Here is a 27593-nt window from a genome sequence, read left to right on the forward strand (position 1 = left end):
GTCAGTTTAGAAGTTCAACTTTTAAAATAAATAAATGATAAATCAGACTGTTGAATGTATTTATTGTGGTCTCTGTTGTATACCTCATTAAATGAAAACATAAGTTAGTATGTGTTCATCTCAAAGCAGACAGGGTACAATAAATGATGCATCAAACAAAGGTCCAGTGCAAAAAGGTAAACAAAAACAACGACTTCAAATGCTACAGACCTGAAACAGACGAGGGAATATATCTTCTAAAATATAAATCCATATTATATTTGGTATTTTACAAAGTTCACCTCTTATTCACGTTTATTTACAACGGATACAAACACAAGCATCCTGTTTGTCTTCAGCTCCAAACTCACAACAGACAGAAGTGACTCCAAAATGCTGGATGATGTTACATTTAACATCCTGTTGGTGCGTTACAGTGAGATCTGTGAGAAGGGTGGAATAGAATTAAACTTTATGACTATCGTCCACTTTCTCCACATCCTCTTATCTTCTTCTTCTTCCTCCTTCCTTTCATAACCAACTCTACCTCTACACTCTGGATCACATTCACAGTCTACCTTTCTCATAAACACTCGTCTTCTTTGCTCCGACTCTCATGTTCAGTTTACAGTCAGTGAGGTTTGATATGTTCTCGACATAAATTAAAACACAAACTACTTTAAATGTTGAAAGTTTGTTGGTCTACATTTCAAAACAACATCCGTCATCCTTCTGTTAGCTACCAGCTACCTCTCCTCGTTTATCTCCACACTGACTAAATTCACCTCCCACACAAACACACATCCATCATCATCATCATCATCATCAGACCTCCTGTGCACACACAGGCTGGAGAACAACCTTCCTGGCACTTAAAACAAAACAATAAAAGTAATACAATATCATTTTTCTTTCAAACTTTGAGCTTCATCTGTTATAATCAAACATCCTCCAGCAGACTCTTGTTTGTCTCTACAGCCTGACCTCGTCCAGCATGAGGAGCGACTTCAGTAACGGAGAGAGCTTTGCAGAGAAGGCAGCAGGAGAGCAAGGCAGAAGAGACATGATGACAAAGTGAGAAGAAAGAGAGTCGTAACTGTGAGTCACTGCTGCCTGACACAGAATCTTAACTTGGGGGAAGGTGGAGGTGGAAGATCTCTCTCTCAGTACTGATACTGTGGAAGGCTCAATGCAGGAAGACCAAGCAGAGAAGAAGGACGTGATTATAACAAGCTACAGCATGTTCTGTTTGTCTGCAGTGCTTTAGACGACAAATGGATTAAGAGGGATACAAAAAAACTCATAACACCGGTGGAGGACAGCGTGAGACAGAGGGGATTTATCTGTTGTGCTTTAGATCAGGATGACAAAGGATGCAGATACAACATGATGACAATCTGCAGTTATGAAGAACTATGTAGATATAAAGAGTAACCTCTACCTGTTGAGAGCCAAATCTAAAAATATAAAGAAGCTTCATTAATCATTCAATTCAGGACCTAAAGAATAAATCTGATACATCTGTATTAAATGTAATAAATATATTGATCTAATATTGTATTATTGTGATGCTAATGTATAACAACATTATATCAAAGGCATTAAAAACTGTGATATTGTTCTAAAAGTCAGGTACACAAAATGAAACTGTGACTGCTTTCTTAAAAACAGCTTTCACTGTATTACAACACGGTCTCAGCAGATGTGTGTCTAACATGAGTCTGGTCCTGCTGGAGGTTTCTGCCTGTTAAAGGAAGTTTGTCCTTGCCACTGTAACTTGCTAAATGCTGCAAAGTGCTCTGTTCATGGTGGACTGAGTCCTGTCTGTAAGATGGGACTGGATCTGATCCTGTCTTGATGTTGGGTCTTTGTTAATGATAGAACATAGAGTACAGTCTAGACCTGCTCTGTTTGGAAAGAGTCTGAGGAGAACATTTGTTGGGATTTGGCGCTTTATAAATAAAGATTGATTGATTGTAATAAGACCATCCAGGCATGCTACCATCATCGTTACAGCACACAGTGAATGTTAAAGTCAGGTACTGTAGAGCTGAAATATGCCACATAAAGAATGTAGAGAGACAGAATAGTTACGGTCTCGTCTCCTGAACTGTTTGAAGATCTTTCCCAGGAACCTGGAACAAACCTGCCGTTACTTCTCTGGCTGTCCACGCGTCAGAAACATGACATGTACTACTCTGAGACATACTATCCACAAACAGAGCTCGTCTGAACACATCTATCTCTATTTTCAAGTTTTAATATGTGTGTTGAGTCTCACTTGCAATAATGGAAAACAAAATATTTTAAATACTAAAACTGATCCATAAAGTTTAACCAGCCGATCTTATCTGAAGCTGGAACTTTCAACAGTTGCAATAACTGCGTGCACAGAGGCAAACCCTGCTGTATGCATGCACTGTACTCATGTTTACTGTTCATCCTGTCTGTCTCAGGGTGACATAATATCTAAGAGTGTCTCTATAATCCCAGAGCTCTACGCTCCCTGAAGCCCACACTCCAAGGGTCTTATCTTTCCCAAATCCTTCCAAGAGGATCAAATAAAGACACCTGTCAGAGTGCTTCTGTTCTCAGATATGCTTCTGTTATATATCTTTGTATAACATCCAGGGAAAAGAAGTTAAACCAAGCCAAGAGAGCTTTAAACTGCATCAGACCCTGGAACACGGGGGCGGCACCTCATTTCTTTTTCGCACTAAAACAACCACTGTGACAAATATTTATTATAGCTAAGCTCAGATAAGAAAATTAATATTACATACAATGTTCATTTTCACAGAACCAGCTGCAGAAAGTCTGTAAAAACTAAAGCTGAAAGTATCTCTGAATATATAAAATGCATCACACGCTTTGATCGACCCAACATTCAGAGCTACAGCTGATCATTTGAAGAAGGAGTAGTTTGAGGAGCGTCATATTGATCAAAAACACATTAAAAGCTCACTTTTGAATGCTTTCTTTAAATGTTAAAACGTATTGCCATCTGAAGCCCTCATTTACACTGTTGAACATTTGAACACCAGTGAGTTATGATTCAGTAAGATGTCTAAGAGTTTCTGGGCCCTGAGTTTGATGTGACGGTCTGATCTTTCAACATTACATTTAATAACATCTTCAAATCTGGTTTTGAAGTGACAGAGTCCGTTTGAGGGAAACATTGCTTCTCTTATCTTTAGGATTCAAAGAGCCAAATGAAAGATAAAGATTCATCAAAGTAACACAGCCTTTCTATTTGGTTCCTCACTTTGAGACTGATTTTTAAAATATTGTTAGGAAAGAAGGAAACATCAGACTTCTTGGATCAAACGTCACTTTGTCAAGTCTTTTTAATTCTGTACACATGCAGGAAACGGCTCGACAGTTTGAAAACAATCCATCTTACAAAATTATGTACACCCTTAGCTGTACAAACAGAAGCACTGACGCTTTTTAAGCCTGTGTCTGTTTGTTTGGATTCTCTTATAAACTTTAATGCTGAAGTACAAACCTCCTCAGGTCGTTAATAAAGACACCACGGTCTTGAGTTTACAAAGAAATAACTGCAGACGACTGGTCTCACTGTAAGCACGGAGCAAAGCTCACTTTGATTAACTCATTATGCAGAATTTATATTTGTATTACTCTGAAGTTAAAATGTCACTTATAGATAAAGACTCTTTGAAGCAGCTGATCGGATGGATGATGATTTCAGACACATCGTTGTAAAAGTGTCTTAAAGCCTCTGGTAACCTAAATCAACAAAAACATTCTACCTATGATATTTATAGTCAAATTAAAATACTATAATATATATATTTAAAATATTGGAACTGAACTTTAATGCATTTTTGAAATGTTATCAGTCAAGTTTTTGATACAGTTCTGACACTTGGTTAAAGTGGGCAGGGTTAACTTGGATAATTATGACGACATAAATATCAAACCAATCATAAATGAAACACTTCGTCACGTGCACATGTTCAACAAAACTACTCCGCTCCTGCTCAGACCGTCTCCTGACGTCTCAGCCAGCTCCCCTCAGTGTTGTCTTAGCTGTTAGCTTGTTTGCTAATCACGTACTGTCTGTAATCTGTCTGTATATCTGTCTCTCTGCTCTTTGCACCGCTGTGCTCGTGTGTCCCTGTCTGCACATCCACCATTTTACTAACTGCGGTGGATTTGGGGAAACTTTGGGCGGCTATTCAGTTGAGCCGCTACAAGCAGTCCTGCACATACTCCACTCATTACCCCAGAACCAGTTCACTAACTTTCCTCAGGACCGGTTCACTACCTGTCACCAGGACTGGTTCCCTAACTTTTCTAAGGACCGGTTCACTAATTGTCACCAGGACCAGTTCCCTAACTTTCCACAGGACCGGTTCACTAAGTGTCCCCAGGACTGTTCCACTAACTGTCCCCAGGACTACTTCACTAACTTTCCCCAAGACCAGTTCACTAACTCTCCCCAGGACCAGTTCACTCACTTTCCCCAAACAGCTCAGAGTTTAGACAAACAGGTCCGTCTGACACCCGGAGCCGAGCTCCTCTGCGTCCACATACTACACTTCAGCCTCCTCTGCTCCGGGCGTCCCATGGTCCTGTTGCCCCGGAGAGTACGGAGTGATAAAACTAATAAATGATAGAAGTCCTGATTCTGAAGTCTTTTGTGACTCAGCACTCAGAGACCATTGTAAATGAATAATACTCAGATTCTGGAGTTTTGATGTCTTTAGATTCAGAGTCAGACGGCTCAAACATGCAGGCTGTGAACTCTCTTGACCTGTCAATCAAAGAGTCAGGCCACGCCCACACAGTCCTGAGAAATGCTCTGACCTGTAAAATAAGATATTTTTGAACAGAGTTTTTTCAGAGTTGTGGATGTTTAATTTCACTCAGATTTTTGTTGATGCTTAATTACCCAATAAATGTTGATATTCTATTTGAATTTTAAATATTCCATTCAGGTTCCCAGAGGCTTTAATAATCTCTATAATTACTAACATGAGGAAACTCTTAGTTCAATACTCACTTCTGATAATGTGCTGTCTGGTAATACCATATGGAAACAATATAATAGAATGAGACGTTGCCCACTTTGTCAGGATCCTTCATAAATAACACTTCTGAGGTATCAAAGAACTGATTCAAGAATAACAGACAGGAGCAAAAAACAGGAATGTTTACAGTAACTGACCGCGGCTGCGCATCGGTCCAACGTCACACCTGTCCACGTGACGTCAGCGGGGAATAATTCCTGCTCTAGTCTGTGCGAGGAGGAACATTCATTACTTTAGCAGAGGAAAAGGCAGCAGTTGATCCAGCACACACAGACGGGCAATGTTAAAGTATGAATATGAGTGATTCATTAAATGGGCATGATAAGCTGAGCCACAGTTATTTGGTATGGAGAAAAAGCAGATTTGAGTTATCCAGGAGAGAAGAGGAGCACGCGGTCTCCATTACTGACACACTGGAGGAGGAATGAGTGCAGATGTTGACCTGTGATCTGATGTTTGCTGGAAATCCCACACGATCTGCATAAACACCACACAAAGCACGGTCCAGATTTTTTCCACAGTGCAGCAGTGATGGTTTGCTCCTCCTGGCAGGAAGCCGTGTTGTTCCCACATGAGGAAATCCAGCATCACACGTGATCAGCACATAGGCTCACACTACGAGATGTACCTTTAACTTCTCCGTGGAAGGGTGAGCTGGCACTGAACTGAAGCTTGGTCAGGTCTTCATCAGGTCTTGCTGCAGGAGGGTTGATTAAGGCTCAAGAATCTAAGGAAGCAGTGATGGATTCAAGTATTTTTGCGATGTATGGCTGGAGTCCAAGCAAAGCACTGATCCGTATGCACGGACATGAAATGATAAATAACACAGGGCTGCATTATTCAGTCCATCAGCTGCAGGAACATCAGTCAGCACAACTATAAAAGGCTTCATCAGGTAAACTCTGTCACAGGCAGACATGAGCAGCTGATCCCAGACTACCAGGTCCAGTTACCAGTTGAACAGAGAGTTCTGTCCCAGGGTCATGAAGTAGATCTGACTGCTGCCTCCTGACTGCACCGAGGCAAAGAAGACCTGCAGAGAGACAGAGGGGGGAGTCACATGTGATGATGATGCAGGATGAATCCACATGAGATTACATTTATTTACTTTGCATTGCCAAGGCATCTAGCAACTCATTCAGCTACTGAACTTGTTTTATACTACAAACTGTTTGAAGGTATTACTGCACAATTGGATCATAAATGCTGTAATAAAGAAAGAAAAACCCTGCTCCTACCTTGTCGTTCCTTTCACACAGGAACTTGAGTTTCTGGGCCTTCTTGTGCATGAACACTCCCTCCAGGTTCCCCGTGTTCGCTGACCTCAGCTCTATGGCTTTCTCTCCCCAACCCATCACCTGGTTAGACTGCAGGTAGGCTTCACAGGGAGAGAGAGAGAGAGATAAAGGCAGACAGTGAGTATACATTAATGCTGGTCTGAGGAGCTAAGGAGCGCTGTGTGTATTTTATTCTTTAAAGGGTAAACTGCAGGCTGTCATAAGTTCATCAGTTTTAATGCACAATGAGGCTGTTGATTGAGCTCCTTCACATCACTCGCCTCCCCAACAAGGACTTGTGACTCACTGCGTCTTTACATTGACTGTACATGTAGTTAATTCAATGACTTTGAGTGACTTTCAATGATTTTATTTGTGTCTGGTGTGAACACATTAGCTTAGTGTCCCTCGAAGGTTGTTCTTTTTACTTAAAAAAATGATAACTGGTGTGAATTCGATCACTCCTTCATAAGGTACGTAGATTACTCAGATATTGAGATTACTGAAAATGCTGATCCCTAATGTCAACATGATCCAGATATAGGAGACTTCTCTGGACCTGAGCTCGTTTAAGATGGACTGAGGGGAAGTGGAAGTATGTCCTGTGACCTGATGGATGAAAATCTAACGTTCTTTTTGGAAATCATGGACGCTGTGTCCTCCGCTCTATAGAGGAGAGGGACCGCCCGGCTTCTTATCAGCTCACAGTTCAAAGCCAGCATCCCTGATGGTATGGGGATCATAAGAGTCCATGGCATGGGTAGCTTCCACATCTGTGAAGGCTCCATTAATGCTGAACAATATCTACAGGTTTTAGGAGCAACATATGCTGCCATCCAGACCATGACATCTTCAGGAAGACCATACAGATTTCAGGAGGACAATGCCAAACCACATTCTGCACGGATCACAACAGCATGGCTCTGTAGTAGAAGAGTCCAGGTGCTGAACTGGTCTGCCTGCAGTCCTGACTCGTCCTCCATTGAAAACATTTGGAGCATCATGAAACTAAAAATACGACAGAGGAGACCCTGAACTGCTGAGCTGATGAAATCCTCCATCAGGCAAGAATGGGACATTTGACTTTAAAGTCCAGAACCTGGTCTCCTGGGTTCACCAACGTTTACTGAGTGTTGTTCAAAGAAGAAGCGATGCAACACGATGATAAACATGTCTGTGTCTCTACTGTTTCCTGTGTTTAAATAATCTTTTACTTTTAATGTCAGATTATTCCTGAGGATTACATCATTCTGATTCTACATCACCACACTTTAGTGAAATAAACATCTGATTCATTATGTCTCAGGTCTTATCTTCTTTATATCTCAGCAGCAGTAATGTGACAGCTCCACTTACCAACTGAAGCAGGCATCTCGCCCCACTGCAGCACCGTGTCCTTGGTGATGCGTCCGTACGTGTCGATGTAGACCCCCTCGTCTTCATAGCAAACCAAAACCTCTGTTCCTGCGCTGTTTGGCAGAATGATGATGGCGTGGGGATGAATGGAGCCCTGGATCTATGAAGCAAACACAAACACAAATGTAAATTCATTCATTAAAAACTAAAATCTTGCTCTAATCAGAGGAGCTCCATCAGGTAGGTGAGCAGCAGGGGGAGGGGCTTCAGGAGGACAGAGGGAGAGGGGGAAACATTTGTGGATGGCGTGTTTAGATGGGGAGAGGAAGCCTGGGAAGATAAGGACAGTCTTTGTGCTCTTCACCCTGAACACATTTGTCCTTTGGAGGACCGGGACAATTGAGCCTTCAGAAGGACTCCCTGTGCCAGACTTGATACAGATCTGAAGGACCAGGATCTGTGAATCTGACTCTATTGGACCTGTGTCTTTCCTTCCTGTGCTTCTTTTTGTGATGCATTGTTTTTTCTTCGTCTTCAGTTTGAGATTATATACATTTTTGGTTTTTGGGACATTTCTGCTGGGACAGAGGGCTTAAAGATTTTTGCCAAGGAGGATTTCCCAGTTAAATAGACTGCAGTATAAAAGTGGACACGGTTCTTTCTATGTTGAATTTGTTTTTTTTGGTATTCAGTGATTAAACTGACTAATTGAGTTGAAAGGTTATCCAAAAAGTCTCTCAACTGTTGAAGACAACAGATACATTGAAACATGAAAGAAGCTTCTGAACCAGATTCAGTAACAAAGCTTAAATCACAAGCTGTTTGTCATAAGACCCAAACCAGTTACTACCAAAGCCTCCTCCACCGCTGCTCTGCATGATCATCTACAAGCATGACCATCGTTCTGCAGCCATCATCTGATGCTGTTTCAATCCACCAATCACTTTTAAACATCATAGTTTCACTAGCAAGGACCACACCATCAACAGGATGTACTTTAACAGCAATACATGATCTCATTTGAATACTGATTCTAAACTTGACGTTGAGCTTCTCTCTGTTGCTGATTTGGGGAAGCTTATTAGGGATCCGCTGTAGCTCCTGGGCACAGCGAACCCCCCCTTCAGAGATTCATTTGAATTTATAATCCAGGACTTCCACCAGATCGGTGTCCGGTCCGGTCATCCAAACAAGGTTTTCCGCGGTAATTACTGAATCAAGGATTCTCCTCCTCCTCTCCTCATCCATGCTGTCTTTCTGGTCCTCTGAAAACCTCTGACCTGTTGACTCCAGGCCATAGACTGTATATAAAATGGAGAGCGTTGCTCCATCTTTTCCCGTTGTACAGTTTTGAAACCAAAAAACCCTGTTTGAATGCACAACCATTGTTCAGCCAGAGTCTGCGCAGTAGAGAATTTCTGTGTTGCCATCATGTTTGCCACGGTAATTTATGTTGCCACGGTAACAAGCTCCGCCCTACAGCATACCTTCACGAGGTCCAACAGAGTTTCTCTCTACGGCAGCTGTCAATAAAAGTAAACCTGGAAGTAAAACCCCGTTTTTTAACCTCTAATAACTAACGAAAGAGACTTTTCAGAAAAAAGAGGCCTTGAACACAAAACAGTCAAATAATAACTACATATCACCACAGCATACGTATGTGAGAAACATTCGTACCACGTGTATTTATTTTTTTGAGTTTGACTGCAGCCCCATTCAAATGAATGGGGGAGACAGAGTTTTTGACATATACTGCAGCCAGCCACTAGGGGGAGCAGTTTTTGTGGTGGCCTCACTTCCAGCCGAGCGAGCTGCACCCCTGCTCCAGGCCTGGCTCCGCTCATCATGACGGTTTGTTGTTGTAGTTAAGTGAAATACGATCTGCTCTGTTGAGATTGATGCTTCGTGCTCCGGCATTCGGCAAAAATAGAAGTCTTGTGTATCTGATCCCGAGGGCTTCGACCTGAGTGGATCCAGTGGAAGTTACCACATTAACTAGAATAGAAACCTATCAGATCTGGTGCTGTGACGGATCGGAGATGGACCAAACACGAACCCGTGGAATTTGGCCGAAAGAGGCGTCCAGAACTAATGTGAAAGCTTTCGTTGACGTGTTCAGAAACATTTTTCACATACTTCAGTTTAGAAATCTTAAATAGAACCTGCTCCACAGGTTACGACCATAGACTGTACAATAAATGGACGTTGTATCCGTGACGTCACCCATCTGTTCCTGAAGAGCTCTTTTGAAGCCAATCGTTGGCGGGCGCCATATTGGAAATGTTGAACACAACCTAACTCTTCGTCTGAGCTAGTGTGAGGTAAAGAAGCGGGCCTTTAGCCTTTTCGCTAACAGCTACTTGGTGCCCACCTGTCAGTCAAGTCAGCTGTGTCCTCATTTAGGCAAAACTTATGAGTTTAATATCATTGTGTTATAAAAACATTCACCCCTGTAAAGTGTGCTGTCTTCTTTGAATGGGTGTGTATGTGGTTTCTTGTGTTTCTGCAGCCAGCCTCTAGTGGACACTCAATGAACTGCAGTTTATAACACCTCCGCATGGGCTTCATATTCTAAGACCGGAGGTTGCCTCTTGATTATGCCCCATTCTCAAATGATAACAAACAGTGCAGAAACTCACCCAGCAAGTTCAGAGACATTACTCATGAACCCGTTTGAAAAGTATGATCTCACAGGATCATCATATCAAATATTTCAAGGAACATGTCAGACCAGTTCAGAAATGTGTCCAAACAAAGTGTTCTGAGCTGTCAAGATGCTCAAGTAAAGAAATAATCTTCTAAGCAGATACAATTTGACCATCAAACAAAGCATACATCTCAAAAACAAGAAATCTCTGCAGTAAAAGTCCATCAGTAACTTTTCCTATCAGCATGTCTTTCATACATTACCAGAGTTTGAGCCACCACGATCCTGAGCATCAACACCGGCATCCACAGACGTAAAGCAATCTTAATCCTCTGCCTTGGAATCAGCATTTTTACAAAGATATCAAGAAACCATAGAAGAGGCTCGTGTGTGTGTGCGCATGTCTTTAAGGGGCTGAGAGAAACGGACTGAGTGTTGCTTAAGCTTGTCTTTCTAAGAGGAATGAACCAGTGAAGAAGGAAAGAAGTGAGCGCCCTCAGAGTACAAGATGGTCCAAGATTGTGAAGTGTCCTCAAAAAAGTAGTCCAAGACAGAGAACTCAACAGATGTCTGGGTTCAGGTGTGCAGGATTAAGGTGCACTGTGAGAGAGAAGCGTGATGAACAAGGGGAAAGAAAAGAGAAGCAGCCAGACATGAGAGTTAAAATGATATCGTAGCAGCGGCAGCAGCAGTATAAGGCACGGGTGTAGGAGGCAGCTCTGCGCTCCCTCTCTTAATATACCACAGAAAAAAAGAGGAGAGGAGAAAAACATCTCAGCTGAGACAAAAAAAAAAAAAAACAGGTCAGGACACACAGAGTTAATGATCTCCAGAGGAGGACAGCAGGGAGGTATTTTTAGAGCTTTGAATGATCGTCCCTTCAGTTTCTGGGGGACCGACTCTGCCTGCATATGTAGGCAAATACATTAAGAAGGCAGGGCAGTGTGTTTGTGTGTGTGTGTTAGTGTGTGTGTGTGCAGGTGGATGGAAGAGAGAAAGGTGTGAAGACCATGAATGAGACCAACCAGGCAATGAAACTCTGGATATAAACCTGCACAGGGCGAAAGATGAAGACAAGCAGGAGAGACAAGAAACACAAACTAATCTGTAATGATTTCAGACAAAGAGCTGCAGTTATTTCTCTCTCCTCACTGTATATTTTATCACATTCACAGCCTTGTTATCTCAACATATCTCAAAGGATGTTTTTGACTCTGAACATGAGTCACCAGAGGCTGCAGTGAGCTTCACATGCCCACATGGATAAGAGAAGAGGAAAAAAATAAGCGACTGTATCTCTAATTGTTTCAGCAGTGGGCGTTTTGTTCACAGGAAAAGTGGCACAGTCATTTGCACAAACCTTCTCAGTGATAGAGAGGATACAAAGTTTCACAGAGCTCCAGAAGTCATTATAAGTCATGGGAAGATGCTTCTTTGAATAGTTTTGTATAAATGTATCACGTAGATCATGATGCTGCATCAACGCTCGTCATGTTCAGCCACTGAATCTAAAGATGTTATCTTTATGTGACTTTTTGACCCGCACAGTGTGTTAAATGATGACAGCACAATCTAGTCTTCCCATCAAACCCACCTAAGTCTCCTAATGTCAGCTAAAAAGATTTTGAAAGTGATGAAAATCTTTGGTTTTGTAACTATATGATGCTACAAGAAAGGTTAAGGTCACTAAAGACCACTAAAGCCTTTAACTGGTACACAAAGCGTTGGTTCAGGCAGGCCACAAAGTCACACGAGACTTCCACCAGATCCGTGTCTGGTCCGTCTCCAATCTGCTGCGGTCCAGCTCCGTGCTCTCGAGCAGGACCGCCAGACAGCTGGAGTCATGTGACTGAGTTTTTCCCGCGGCCTGGCTCCGCTCATCATGACGGTTTGTTGTTGTAGTTAAGTGAAATACGATCTGGTGATAAAACAGAGTGTTTTATTCTGAAAATTAACCGGATGTTTTCATTTTGTTTTGGTGAAACCTGACTTCCTGTCCCGCTCCAACTGCTCTGTTGAGATTGATGCGTCGTGCTCCGGCATCCGGCAAAAATAGAAGTCTTGTGTATTTGATCCGGAGTGCTCCGACTCGCCGGATCAGACAAACAGCTGGAACGCAACGGAGCGGATCCAGTGGAAGTTAACACATTGACTAGATTAGAAACCTATCAGATCTGGTGCTGTGACGGATCTGAGACGGACTGGACACGGATCTGCTGGAATTTGGCTGCTCTTAACACCAGCTCCTATCAGCTGACAGCTCACAATTACATCTACACATCCAATCAGCAGATAATAAAACGTTTGTTCTCTTTAAACTGCTCTGCCTGCCTTCTCTTCCTGCTCCCCCTGCAAACCTCTTTAAATCCCTCTTCTCCAGCCCAGCTCCTCCTTCCTGCTGTGTTTGATTTTACCTGTATCATACAGTGCTGTGAAAAAGTATTTGCCTCCTTCCTGATTTTGCATATTATTGCACATTTTTCACAATTAAATGTTTCAGATCATCAAAACAAACCAAAAAAATATTAGAAAAAGGTAACCAGGGTTAATACGAAATGCAGTTTTTAAATGATGATTTTAATTATTAAGGGAAAAAAGATATCCAAACCCACCTGACCCTATTTGGAAAAGTAATTACCCCCCCCCTGTGATTAATTCAATTTCATTAGCCACACCCAGGCCTGATTACTGACAGACCTGTTGAATCAAGAAATCACTTAAGGAGAACCTGTCTGACAAAGTGAAGTGGGCTAAAAGATCTCAAAAAGCAACGAATAATGCCACGATCCAAATAAATTCCAGAACAGATGAGAAACAAAGTCATTGACATCTATCAGTCTGGAAAGGGTTACAAAGCCATTGGGAAAATATTCTGTGGAATATCTCTGTCTCATTACATCTGGTGTAAAGCCAACACAGCATTTGATAAAAAGAACATCATACCCATAGTGAAAAATGGTGGTGGTAGAGTGATGTTCTGGGGCTGCTTTGCTGTGTATGACTTGCTGTGATTGATGGAACCATGATTTCTGTGCCCTACCAGAAAATCCTGAAGGAGAATGTCTGGCCATCAGTTCAAGACCTCAAGCTTAAGCACACTTGGGTTGTGCAGCAGGACAAAGATCCAAAACACACCACCAAGTCCACCTCTGAATGGCATAAAAAAACAGAATGAAGGTTTTGGAGTGGCCTAGTCAAAGTCCAGACTTGAATCTGATTGAGATGCTGTAGTATGACAGCAGCATAAACAGGCCATTCATGTGCAAAAACCCTTTAATGTGGCTGAATTAAAACAATCCTGTAAAGAAGAGTCGGCCAAAATTTGTTGAGAGCGATGTAAAAGACTCATCGCCAGTTATCACAAACGCTTGGTTGCAGTTATCTCCTCCAAGGGTGGAACAACCAGTTATTAGGTTGAGGGGGCAAATACTTTTTCACACAGGGTCAGGAAAGTTTGGATAACTTTTTTCCGCTTAACAAATAAAATCATCATTTAAAAACTGCATTTAGTGTTTACTCTGGTTATCTTTGTCTAATATTAAAATCTGTTTGATGACCTGAAACATTTCAGTGTGAAAAATATGCAAAAATATAAGAAATCAGGAAGGGGTCAAATACTTCTTCACAGAACTGTCTGTTTTCTCACTGATGCTCGCTCTGTTCTGTCTTTGCTGCTGCTCTCCCTGCCTTGGTTTTTCATGCATGCACATGAAAGGGAGAGGAGGTGTGCTCTCCCCACCTCAGGCTTTGGCATTCCACATCGGCAGGTGGAAGGGCAGGGAGCTCCCAGAACAGAAATATAACTTATTGCATGCAAATATAAATTGTTTCGACAGGGGCGGTCCTCACTGAAGTAGTACTGAGACACACACACATACACACACACACACACACACACACATGAAGGCGTATGACATGGTCACAGGGCCTCACGTTGGTGGTGTGGTGATCCCAAAGTCTGTTTGAGACTTCTAAGAACATTAAGAAATCATGTACACTGGGAAGAGGCCAGATAATGTTTCCCAAAAGACTGTGCACATGGAGGACACAAGGTCGGCCCAGCCAAGCGGTCGAGCAGTTTCACTCTTCTCAGACTCGCAGCAGTCTCTGTTGTTTGGCTCTGACATCAGCTACAACATGTCTGAACTGACTGAGGCTGTGGGTGGGAGCGCAAATAGATGTGTGTTTATATGTGTCAGCAATGTGATTGACCAACTAAAGGCTTAAGACTTAACCACCATGAAAACAAACTCAACCTACGATACCGACATGAGAAACACACAGAAGCAGCTCTTCTCCTCCTCTCTCTTCACTCCATTTATTTCAACACTTTTAAATTCAAATTTAACTTTTAAAATCTGACTCCATCTGGTCGAAGGAACAGACTGTCTGAATAAAAATGTGAACATGAGTCAGAGCGTTCAGCATCAGCTCTACCTGCCCACGGACCGAAGAGAGAGAGAGAGAGAGAGAGAGGGGGGCAGAGAGAGGGGGATTGGGTGAGACAGCTCTAACCTAAGCAGACATAGATTGGAGATGGGGGTGGCGAAAGAGAAACAGGAGGAATAGAAGGTGAGAAATGACTTACATCTGTAAGACTGTGAGTAAGAGGCAGTGGGGGCGGAGAGGGAGGGAAAGTGCATCATCAGAGATTGGCAGCAGTTACATAAAAGCTGATAAACAGAGAGATGACAGCTGATGATAGCATAACAAGTAGAGTCAGGTACTGTAGAGAGATCCAGCTACAGTTAGGAGTGTGTTGTATGTATCATGCTTCGACTCAGAGATGACTTTACACACTTGTTTCATAATGTTCATTTCCTTTGCTCGACTTTGCATGCTCCACAATGTGAAGAGTGCAAATGCTCACAACATAATATGACGTCGGTCCACCCTTTGCAGCTATAACAGCTTCAACTCTTCTGGGAAGCCTTTTCACAAAGTATAGAAGTGTGTTTATGGGAATTTTTGACCATTTGTCAAGAAGAGCATTTGTGAGGTCACACACTGATGTTGGTCGAGAAGGCCTGGCTCTCAGTCTCCGCTCTAATTCATCCCAAAGGTGTTCTATCGGGTTGAGGTCAGGACTCTGTGCAGGCCAGTCAAGTTCATCCACACCAGACTCTCTCGTCTTTATGGACCCTGCTTTGTGCACTGGTGCACAGTCATGTTGGAACAGGAAGGGGCCATCTCCAAACTGGTCCCACAAAGTTGGGAGCATGTAATTGTCCAAAATCACTTGGACTATGCTGAAGCATTCAGAGTTCCTTTCACTGGAACTAAGGGGCCAAGCCCAGCTCCTGAAGAACAACCCCACACCATAATCCCCCCTCCACCAAACTTTACACTTGGCACAATACAGTCAGACAAGTACCGTTCTCCTGGCAACCGCCAAACCCAGACTCGTCCATCAGATCACCAGATGGTGAAGCTTGATTCATTACTCCAGAGAACTTGTCTCCGCTACTCTAGAGTCCAGTGGCGCCGTGCTTTACACCACTTTATCCAACGCTTTGCATTGCATTTGGTGGTGTACGGCTTGGATGCAGCTGCTCAGCCATGGAAACCCATTCCATGAAGTTCTCTACACACTGTTCTTGAGCTAATCTGAAGGCCACATGAAGTTTGGAGGTCTGTAGAGATTGACTCTGTACAAAGCTGGTGGGGAAATTTAACGACTGGACCTGTTGCACAGGTGACATCCTATCACAGTACCACGCTGGAATTCACTGAGCTCCTGAGAGCGACCCATTCTTTCACACGTTTATAGAAATAGTCTGCAGGCCTTGGTGCTTCATTTTATACACCTGTGGCCATGGAAGTGATTGGAACACCTGATTTAAATTATTTGGATGGGTGAGTGAATACTTTTGGCAATAGTGTATCTTCACTCTGAGTCTGCAGTGGCGATACGTTGTTGTAGTTTTTACCGTATCCACAGTGTTGTCTTTTCTGCACCATGTCTGATCACATGTCCCCTAAGAACTTCTCAGTGCACACAAAGCGAGCAGAGTAATGTTTTTTTTTGGGACTTTGCACACGGGATGTCATGGACTCACATTGACTGTACGAACAATTGTATGTTCACATAAAGAAGCAGGTGTATAAACAGGTAGGTAGAGTCTTACATGTGTGGGCAGGTAGAGGTCATACGGTGTGCCAGAGTCAACATCGATGGCGTGGAAACCAGACAAGGAGCCGTAGATGACCTTTAACCTCTGTCCTTCCTCAACCGTCAGGTCAACTGAGAGGGGTTTTTGAGGCAGGGACCTGAAAGACTGAAAGACACACACAACACTTCAGTTGGTACAGTCGTTAGATTCTACTCTTCACAGGATCAAAATAAAGAGTGACTCTAGTTTCGTCAAGGAGAAGTGACTCTTTTAAACTATTTTCTTCTTTCATCTGGAGAGAGTCACAGTATCATCTCTACATGGAGGAGTATTTCTGTCCCTTTCTGCAGAGAGAAGGTGAAGGGAGGGATGAACAGAGAGACGTAGTGAGGAGGAAAAAGTAGCTCAGGCCACAAAGGATGCAAAGAAGTAGGACAGGAGTCTGCCGGGGCCGAGTGTGTGTGTGTGGCTCTCATAGCCTGGATTTCTCATGACTGAGGTTCGTCTCCTGCTGTGGACGTGACCCTGTTTGGTATTTTTGTCTCCTTCTATCACATGAAGAGATGTGTTCAGTTAACATGATAGAGGGCTTTGATAAACTTTTGGTTTCAGGTTCAGGGGAGTAACTTCATAAAAGGTTCTTCCAGGAACTAAAAAGTTTCCTCTATAGCAGCTGTCTCAAACTGAAGCTGGTTTATCTTGGCTACAAGCTACTGATGGTTCTGGAGTCCCTGAGCTCCATTGTCTCGTAGATTCCTCTGAGCTGCCGTAGACGTCCTCCTGCTGCGGACGATCTGGACTCCAGCTGATACGGACGTGCTGGACTCCAGCGGCAACAGCTTCTACGACTCATCTCATCACTATCACCTCTCTCTCTTACTCCCCTCTATCTGTCTTTCCAGACCCAACTCGGTTGAGGCATGATGTCTGTCTAACATGAGTCTGGTTCTGCTCGAGGTTTCTGCCTGTTAAAAGGAAGTTTTTCCTCTCCGCTGTAACTAGCTAAATACTGTGATGTGCAATGCTCATGATGGATTAAGGTGGGGTCAGACTGAGTCTTATCCTGTCTTGAAGTTGGGTCTCTGTTCATAATTTGACATAGAGTGGTCTAGACCTCCTATGTTTGTAAAAGCGTCTTGAGATAACGTTTGTTGTGATTTGGCGCTATACAAATAAAGATTGATTGATTGATTGATTGATCTTAAAAGAGGGAGACTTTAGTGTTCAAGCTCTAGAAAAGAAAGCAGCATCTCTGAAGGTGTGTACTTTCAGGTATCAATACTTTCTTTCATACTTCACTAAAAATGCAAACAGCCTTTTTATAGACAATTGATTTAAAATCTTTGGTCCATGCTTTATTTTATCCAACCAATCTGCCATCGTTAACCTTCAGACTCTGTGATCCTGTGTTTGGCTGTGTTAAATAAATTGTGATTAATGTTGAATGTTTTCTGAAGGCTTCTTACCTTTAGACTTCTCTCTTAGTCTGAATCTAACCTACTGTTTAAGCCACAACTACATCAGTTGCTTCAGAACCATGGACTGTATAAATATGGACGTAGTATCCGTGACGTCACCCATCGGTTTCTGAACACTGTTTTGAAGCCAATCGTCAGCGGGAGCCACATTGGCCAACAGCTAGCCAACAGCTACAGTGTTCCCACCTGTCAGTCAGGTCAGTCATTAAATGGGCAAAACTTGTAATCTTAATATCTTCTGAACTGCTGCGTTGTGAAAAAATTCACCCCCCAACAGTGTGTGACGTTTAGAAATAAGCTCTTCGGACCTAAATTGATTTTTGAACCAGGCTGTAAACATGTTTATTTCTGCTGTAAAGATTGTCTTCTTTGAATGAGTGTGTATGTGGTTTCTGGTGTTTCTGCAGCAAGCCTCGAGCGGATGTGTTTAAAACTTCGTCCATACCCAAGCCAAGTCCCTATGAACTGACCTACTGCTGCCCAAAATGACTAGCTGATTATTATCGGGTTCTTTTGTTTGCTTTCATGAAGCCGCATCGAGCAAGGAAATCTTTCTCTGTTTCTTAACCAATCAAAAGTGTCACTTGATGCCTCGCTAACTCCCTCTGCCGCTATGTTTACTGATACTGTTGAGCAAACTCTTCTTTCAGTGGTTTTCCTGCTTTGGCACTTTGGTCTGAAGAGACATCTTTGTAGTTCACAGACAAACAACAGCAAAGCAAGGAGCCTGCATCTTTGGTTGATATTATTCTGCATCACAGGCATAAGTTAGTTTTCATTTCTACTGTACATGGAGGGGTAGATTAAGTTTGAATTAAATAAGGAGAAAAACGATTCAATTTGAAAATATTTCCAAGTTTTAAGTCATATTAATATTTATGACATCATGAGCAGGTTGGAGGAGCGGGGCTCAGCTCGGGGCTGAAAGTTTCAGATCTTTGTGTTTGTAGTTATCACCTTTATGTTTCTTACGAGTCTCTTTTCAAACTGACAACAAAGACAATAAACAACATATAATGTGAAATTTCACTGACCTTGAATGCCATGAATTTGTGGTAGGGTTTCGGTGCCCAGGCGTACACTTCGACAGCATTCTTCAGAGCGATCACCAAGAACTTGATCTTCTCATAACGCACTGCAGAAACAAGAGTTACTTTTTATTACTCTGTATGTTCAGCACTCCAGCTCCTTTACTGAAACAGCACTTCATGTCTTCATCCTCATGTTCACCGGCTTTGAATCATGTACTCACCCACTTTGTAGTGCACACAACCCTCAAGGTCACCTACTGAGGTCCAGCCCTGTCTCTTCTCCACCTCGGGGTCGTTGTGTAAGATTTTATTCCTCAGCCAGGACAGGTAGTACAGACGCAGCTTGTTCTTCTTACCTGGGACACAGAAGAGCAGGGTCAAGGTGAATTGTGTTTGGGATGGTAGGGATTCTCTGTGTTCAGAGGCGTCAACATGTACTTCAAGCTACAGTCCTTGTACCTGAGATGGTGATCAGAACATTGAGTCCCTCCAACACATCCATCTGTTGGAACCGGCGTCGGCTGATGAGCGAGTAGACTTTCCCCTGACCACTTCGATCAAGAAGCCACAAACCGTTCTCCGTCCCAACCAACAGATTCACACCTGCACAACAAAACACACCTTGATGCTGTCAACACATGATAACACATGAGTGAACCTGTGAACTATCTTTAATACGCAAACAACACACAAACACTTCATGAGTTACGAACCCCAGAGTCCGGCACAGAGGACCTCTGTGTGGAACTTCTTCTTGTACTTGCGGATCTCAGGAGTGTCGCTCTGTGGTCGGATGTTGGTGGGGTTCACGTTCACCACGGAGCCCTTCCTGTGGTTCTCTCGTTTGATTGGCTCGTCTTTACTGCCTGGTTCACGAGGAAAAACACACGTTTCAGTAAACCTGAGATCTGACATGATCCTCTTTTATATAAACTACTTTATGTTCAAACATCTTGAATATAAAGATATAAGAATCAAGTAAAGGAGAGGAAGGTTCAGTTTTCTATTAAACCTGTCAGTGTCTTCATTTACTCCCACACAAGTATATACGTATGAATGCAGTAATGTGCTACATGTGTGATGATATACTTCTAATGTGTGTGTGTGTGTGTGACAGTGTAAATAGACTCACTGGGGCTTAGTGGTGGCGAAGATATGGGGATCAGTCTCGGGTCGATGAAGGACAGGAAGGAGGAAGAGGACGAGGAGGAGGCGTTCTTACCAGTGGGACTGCTGACAGCCTGATGAAGACAAACGACAGGGTGAGCAGGTGTTCTACATCAGAATTATTCTTCCTTCTCTCCTACTCACTGAACATCACAGATGCTCAGTGTGGTAAGTTTAATGACAACACAAAAGAGTTTGGGATTTGTGGTTGAAGTTTTCAAATGTCATGAAAACACCCACGCTGTGTGGACGAGCAGAGAATGAATGATACATGAACAGAATCAAAGCCTGGAGGAAATGCAACTAGAGCGTTTAAACCAGGGGTGTCAAACATACGGCCCCCGGGCCAAAACCGGCCCACGAGAGGTGCCAATCTGGCCCGCGGGACGACTCTGCAAAGTGAAAAAATTACAGAGAAGCAATGTTTCAATAAAAGCAACTAATATTTCAAATTTGTCCTCTGGGGGTCACATAAAATCATGGTGCTGATGGAGCGCGCCTGAACAGTGCTCCCGGACTTTTTTTCTCAAAGTGAGAAAATAGATTGCTTGTTGTTTGCATAATCTGGTTGAAATTCATGAAAATTTTTTAGATTGCTTCATCATCCAGTTAGCACTAAAGTTTACGTATATGTACATTTGTCACATTTGAACGGTGGATCCACATGCTTGGAAAGGAGCCACATATCGTCCACATACTAGCACTACACCCCTGCATACAACACTGTCCAGCAAGCACACTGTTCATGCTGGAGCTGAGGGGTCCAAAATAGTCAACTTTACCTTCTTCATTATTATAATTATTCTGTTCTTTTGCTGTAAACATTACACTCTGTGTGTCAGGTGACTGGGTAACCTGTGTGTTTGGTGTGTTCACAGCAGGTTTCAGGACTTAAAGAGTAAAATATTCGACACACTATGAGACTGATAATGGCAAAAAATACAACAGCTGTTTTTGTAGAAAGATACCTCATTAAATGTGAACATTATCAGAGTGTACTTTTTTGCACTAAAACAAAGGGAAACATTTGGAGGTTTTGTTATTTATAGGTTATTGTGTTATGATTTTACTGATCCAGCCCACTTCAGATCAACTTTGGCTGTAAGTGGCCCCTGAACTGAAATGAGTTTGGCACCCCTGGTTTAAACTGTGTGATCAATAGATCTGATGGAGAGGGGGAAAAAGGGCACTGCACATTTCTTAAGACTAAACCAAAGAAGTGATGCAAAGACAAATATCATTAATGTGTGACCTTGAAATGGACCTTTAGTAACATCAACACAGGAAAAACGTTTTATTTCTGAGAGGAGCCAGAAGTCCTGAAACTCCTCACTCATGGTTCAATAAGAACAACACGTGTGATTAAAACTGGCTCCTTATCCAGGACCACTGAGACAGATTCAAGTCGGTACCTGTGCACCTAAAGTGTGCCACTACCTCCACCTGGTGGTCAAAGTAACTAATGCATCAAGTCACACACACTTCCAAATGCTCATACTCAATATCCATTCATTCTTAGATCCTCAGGTGGGGCGTTTTTGGGTCGTTCCAAAGTCGAGGCTCAAATGCAAAGGGGATCAAGCTTTCTCCATCAGAGCCCCTCGACTTTGGGAGTGATTTCTTTTAAATCTCTTCATAAAACCCATTTTTACAGACTTGCTTTTATGTGACTTCATCCTTCTAACCGCTTTTACTTCTATTCTATTATTATTTATAGTTTTTATCCCAAAAATTAATTGTTTTAAATTTGATTAGATTATTTGATTTGATTATTTATTGTTAAACTTTTTCATTTATAATTTTAATGTTCCTAATTTATCATTTTCACTTTTTCTAATTTTCCTGATGTGATGTCATCCTCTTATTCTGAAAACCTCTTTAATTGTCCTTTAATGCTTTTATTTACTTATCAATCTTTATTTATTTATTTATTTATATTTATTAATTGTTATTTATTTATTGTTATTTATTTATTTATTGTTATTTATTTATTTATTTATATTTATTAATTGTTATTTATTTATTGTTATTTATTTATTTATTGTTATTTATTTATTTATTTATATGTATTTATTTTATTTATACATTAATTTTTATTGATTAATGTATTTATATTCTTTCTTTTATTTATTTATTTATTTTTCAAAAACCTCTTAAACAATGATTTATTGATCTATTGTTACACCACTTCATTCTGTTTGACCTACGTGTATTCTTTTTGACCCTTTATGTTGTATTCTGTTTTGCATTGTTAAAGTTCCTCCTCCCTCTCTGTAAAAATGTTTACTTTTTTATTCTAACAATGCTTTATTTGTCAAAGCACTTTGTAAACATTTGTTTTTTAAGGTGCTATATAAATAAAGTTATTATTACTATTATTATTATAAAATGTCAAATGATAAAAACACACTGATTGAAAACATAAAAATGAATGACAGCTCTCCTGAGGGAAACATCTGAACAGGCTTCATAACAGACTGAGGATCACTTGGAGAATGAAGTGTTGGCATCCTCTCCAAGAGGCACATTACTTCATATCATATCATCAGATGATGATTGCTGCAGAGTACCTCTCTAATTTGTTCCAAACAAGCCATTTCATTTGACTGCACAGGGGAAATATCTTCCGTCTTTCTGTGTATCACTGACCGTATATCTCTCAAGAAAAACTCACATAAAGTTCCTGGTGTGTGTTGGATCGAGGAGCTGTAGGCGACAGCGAGTAGTTGAGTTCTCGTGCTTGCTGCTGGGCCAGTGAATTGTGGGTAGGACTGGGGGAGTGGGTTTTCTGCAGAAGGTCTGGGAGCAGGTAGGTATCATCTGAACCGACCCGAGAAATCTGCAGAACAAGTGAATGTATCAGTCAGAGAAGAGTTTACCTGGAATCATCATCCCAACACTCATACAGTACAGATACTGAAAGGTGAACGTGCAAGGAGAGGTCTGGAAGTGTGTGGGTGAGAGTATGGACTCTGGTACCTGGTTCAGGTTGTGGTGAGGTTGTAGGACGATGCCGTCAGGTATTCCACCGATGTACTTTCCCTTTCCGTTGGACAGGACAGACCTGGAGACACACAGAGGGGTTGATTAGCTTCAAATCACTAAGTTGAACACACTGTGAACCTAAACCCAATTTATTAATCTCGTCTAATCTATATCTGATGATGAAGGTGATGGAGGTATAACCTTTTGTTGTCTTCCTCGTCACTGCTGCCGACCTCGTCACTAGAAGACGAGTACTCTGTGGCCTTGTTGAGTCGAACGAGAGCAGATCTTCCACCCTGCGTGATGGAGGTGAAGAACAATCAGAGCGAGTCACATAGGGTGAAGAAGAGGAGACAAAGAATCAAAGAAAACATCCTTTAATTTGACACTAAGAGCTACTCGCTGGAAATACTCTCAGCTCACGTTTACGTCTGATGTAGGAGGGACATGTTGGTGACCCTTACACCAAACGTAATGAGTCAATGGTTACTCTCACGCCTGCTGTGAACACTTAAAGGAAACAGATCCTTACCTGTGACTCTGCACTGTTCATGTTATCTTGGTTCCTCCTGTGATGCTGCAGACGTGGGAGCAGAGAAGGACTCTCCAACCTGAAGTAACCTACTCACACACACACAAACACACACATATTAGAGGCAGTTAAAAAAGTGAGACGGCTGTAGCAAGAAGGAGTTCAGCAAACCAAAAAATTGGAGTTCTTCTAGTTAGTGTTTTAACTTCTCTGATCAAACCAAGCTGATGTCCCAGAGTCAGGAGTTCAGGGATCTGAGACCAATAGTTACTGGTGTCAGAATGACTATGACAGTTTCTGCTGCTGAACTCGCTTTACAATGTTTGACCCAAGGTACAAAACAGGAAGAGACCACTGTTCACCACACACCAACAGTCTCTGACACCAAACATCAAAATTAAAGAAAGTGTTATGAACAAGTAACAGCTTCCTGTGGTATAAAACTCCTGGATGTGTGGTTAAATAGTCTTAACACCTCATAATAGTCTCGTATTACACAGGACTTCCACCAGATCTGTGTCAGGTCCGTCTCTGATCCGCTGCAGTCCGGCTCCGTGCTCTCTCGTCCGTCAACACCCACCGGTTGCATTTTCAGAACACAGCACGGAGCAGGACCGCCGGACAGCTGGAGTCATGTGACCGAGGTTTTCCCGCAGTAATCACTGAATCAAGGATTCTCCTCCTCCTCTTCTCATCCATGTTGTCTTTCTGGTCCTCTGAAAACCTCTGACCTGTTGACTCCAGGCCTGGCTCCGCTCATCATGACTTTGGTTTGTTGTTGTAGTTAAGTGAAATACGATCTGGTGATAACACAGAGTGTTTTATTCTGAAAATTAACCGGATGTTTTCATTTTGTTTTGGTGTCTGACTTCCTGTCCCGCTCCATCTGCTCTGTTAAGATTGATGCGTCGTGCTCCAGCATCCGGCAAAAATAGAAGTCTTGTGTATCTGATCCGGAGGACTCCGACCTGCCGGATCAGATACACAGCCGGAACGCAACGGAGCGGATCCAGTGGAAGTTAACACATTGTCTAGAATAAAAACCTATCAGATCCGGTGCTGTGACGGATTGGAGACAGACCGGACACGGATCTGTGGAATTTGGCCGTCAGGGGTCACCAATCCCTGCGACTCAAACTGACTGTTCTACCATTTCCTGAAAGACTTTTTATCAAGTGTAATCAGAGCGAGGAGCATCTTTTTGCTCAGCTCCACAGTGAGCAGAGAATAAGCTGATCAAAGTGAAGATGTTTGAGTCGCTGAAGAATCTTTGGTCTTCGCTTTGATCTCAGACAACTGTGTCTCAAATTGTATCTGTTTTAATTAATCTATTATTTTGTGAATGATTGTGTGTGTTTGTTTGCTGTTTCTAATGTGCCTGTGATCACGACAACATTGGAAATGAGGGAAACCTCAATGTCTTTTCGAGAATAAATAAAGGTTTTGAATTGAATTGAATTGAAAACATTGGTCCCTCTCAGCAACAGGCAACTTTGAGACTTCAATCATCTTCTTCATCCCTCCAAGCGATCAGAAGAGCAGCTTCAGTGGGGCTGAGTTCTTTCTTTTAGACACTCGTGCATGTGACGCCTTTAGTGGGCTTAGTATTTATTTATATAATTGTTTGTTGTGTGCTTTGTACGAGAACATTGTTTGTGGGGTCGCCTGACTTCATGGTCTCAAAGATCAGGATCAGGGTACGCCACACTGACCTGGGTGGTTGCTGCTTGTAGAGGAGACGTCATGAGGCCTTCCATTTGCAAGAGACATTGGATTGCCACTAGATGGAGAAAGAGACACACACACACACACACACACACACACACACACACACACACACACACACACACACACACACACACACACACACACACACACACACACACACACACACACACACACACACACACACACACACACACACAGAGTTAAAAGCAGCTCCTCAAACTGAATTGTGAAAATAATATAAAGATAAAGACAGGATTACTGTGGCTGAAGAGACTCTCTGCTCACTGCATGGTGAAGATCTGATCACTAAACATAACTCCACATACAAACTGTGTTCACTTCAAAGTTTTGGGCCTCTTGTTCCAGATCTGTCTCAATAACTGAGTGTGGACACCTCACTGATTTAGCTTTTAAGCCTTCATTTTATTTTCAACTCTTATCACTATCATCTCTCTCTCTCTTATTCTCCTCTACCCCTCTCCAACCCGGTCTCAGCAGATGTGTGTCTAACATGAGTCTGGTTCTGCTCGAGGTTTCTGCCTGTTAAAGGAAGTTTTTCCTCTCTGCTGTAACTAGCTAAATACTGCGAGGTGCAATGCTCATGGTGGATTACGGTGGGGTCAGACTGAGTCTTATCCTGTCTTGGTGTTGGGTCTCTGTTCATAATTTGACATAGAGTGGTCTAGACCTGCTCTGTTTGTAAAAGAGTCTTGAGATAAAGTTTGTTGTGATTTGGCGCTATACAAATAAAGATTGATTGATTGATTGATTGATTGATTGATTGATTGATTGATTGATTGATTATGCTTATCTTTTTCAAATGTATTTATTTTAACTATTTATATTCTTAATATACATTTGATGCTTTAACTTATTTTAATTACATATACAGTATTTTATTTTTGTTGGTGTACATCAGTCTCTATTTTAAAGGTGACATATCACACTTTTTTCATCAATATATATTGGTCTAAGAGGTCCCCAAAACATGTCTTTAAAGTTTATGCTCAAAAAAACACTTTGAAATCAGATTTTGGTCTGCCTGAAAAACCCTCTTCTTCAGTCCTCCTCAGAACACTCTGTTTTCTCTCTGACCACGCCCCCTCAGGAAGTGGATGTGCCCTTGGCTCTCCAGCACGTTGATCTAATGTTTACATGTTGGCTGAATATACACGGCTGCTCAGAGATCACGTTACTTCAACCCTCTGAATCTGATCCAGAATCTGATCCTGACAGAGAGGCGCCTGCAGCAGGACCTTTCTGAAGGATTGGTCACAGATTTAGTGTTTCTTGTTGTTTTATTTGTCAGTATGTAGACGTGTGTCTTGGTACACAGCTACGAACATGTAGCTATGTGGCTATGCTAACTAGCGCTAGCACTTATCCATGATAAATAAAAATCATCCACTAGATCTTCAAATCTGCAGACGTGGGGAGTAAAACCGACCTCTGCCAGAAAGGCAGCAGGACCTTTTCTGAAGGATTGGTCACAGATTTAGTGTTTCTTGTTGTTTTATTTGTCAGTATGTCGACGTGTGTCTTGGTACACAGCTACAGCTACGACATTTAGCTATGTGGCTATGCTAATTAGCGCTAGCACTTTTCCATGAAAAATAAAAATCATCCACTAGATCTTCAAATCTGCAGACGTGGGGAGTAAAACCGACCTTTGTGTTTATTAAGACAGCCTACAACTAGCATGCCTCCCTCCTAAGCTCCTTGTTAGCACACATGTGTGCAGGTAATGAAAAACGGAGGGGGGATTCAGTATTATTTTATACAGTCTATGGGCTGAACAAGCTCTGAGCTCTGACTCCGTGACAGACCGGATATTGTTGTGACGTAACAAAAACACGGAAGTCTGAAACGGCTGGTTTCACACACATTTACAGAAAGGTGGAGAAATCAGAACAGGGGCAGAATGGATTCTTTTCATTCTCGGGGGGTTTGTAGACATGCCAGGGACACATATTTCAGGTAGAGAACCATTAAAAAGTCAATTTTGCATGATATGTCACCTTTAAAATTCATTTTTGTTTTAATATGTCTTGCCATAATTTTATTTCTGCTTCTTTCTTGTTTTCAGTCGCTGTAAAGCACTTTGGGTTGCATTTGATTTGTATGAAAGGTGCTTTATAAATAAAGCTTGATTGATTGATTGAAATTAAAACATTGATTGGTGCAGCAGTGAGAGAGTTTATGAGACTCATGATTGTGTGCATGCTGTTTGAAGGTTTAGTGTG

General features: G+C 42.1%; 1 protein-coding gene across 1 annotated transcript in view; it reads right to left on the reverse strand.

The window, feature by feature from the left end:
• Nucleotides 1-45: 45 nt before the first annotated feature.
• LOC117817713 (mitogen-activated protein kinase kinase kinase kinase 4-like) overlaps nucleotides 46-27593 on the reverse strand; it is a 73273-nt gene continuing 45725 nt past the window's right edge. The window contains exons 20-33 of the mRNA XM_034690466.1: nucleotides 25335-25402; nucleotides 23623-23711; nucleotides 23292-23386; nucleotides 23085-23169; nucleotides 22780-22944; nucleotides 20071-20179; nucleotides 19652-19804; nucleotides 19398-19541; nucleotides 19160-19294; nucleotides 18942-19042; nucleotides 16445-16594; nucleotides 7670-7829; nucleotides 6275-6414; nucleotides 46-6069 (exon numbers count right to left, since the gene is read on the reverse strand). Of these exons, the coding sequence (XP_034546357.1) occupies nucleotides 5986-6069; nucleotides 6275-6414; nucleotides 7670-7829; nucleotides 16445-16594; nucleotides 18942-19042; nucleotides 19160-19294; nucleotides 19398-19541; nucleotides 19652-19804; nucleotides 20071-20179; nucleotides 22780-22944; nucleotides 23085-23169; nucleotides 23292-23386; nucleotides 23623-23711; nucleotides 25335-25402 (1678 nt within the window). The 3' untranslated portion in view covers nucleotides 46-5985. The remainder of the gene's footprint in view (nucleotides 6070-6274; nucleotides 6415-7669; nucleotides 7830-16444; nucleotides 16595-18941; nucleotides 19043-19159; nucleotides 19295-19397; nucleotides 19542-19651; nucleotides 19805-20070; nucleotides 20180-22779; nucleotides 22945-23084; nucleotides 23170-23291; nucleotides 23387-23622; nucleotides 23712-25334; nucleotides 25403-27593) is intronic.

Source organism: Notolabrus celidotus, chromosome 8 (genome assembly GCF_009762535.1).
Source record: "Notolabrus celidotus isolate fNotCel1 chromosome 8, fNotCel1.pri, whole genome shotgun sequence".
In the NCBI taxonomy this organism is placed as follows: Eukaryota; Metazoa; Chordata; class Actinopteri; order Labriformes; family Labridae; genus Notolabrus; species Notolabrus celidotus.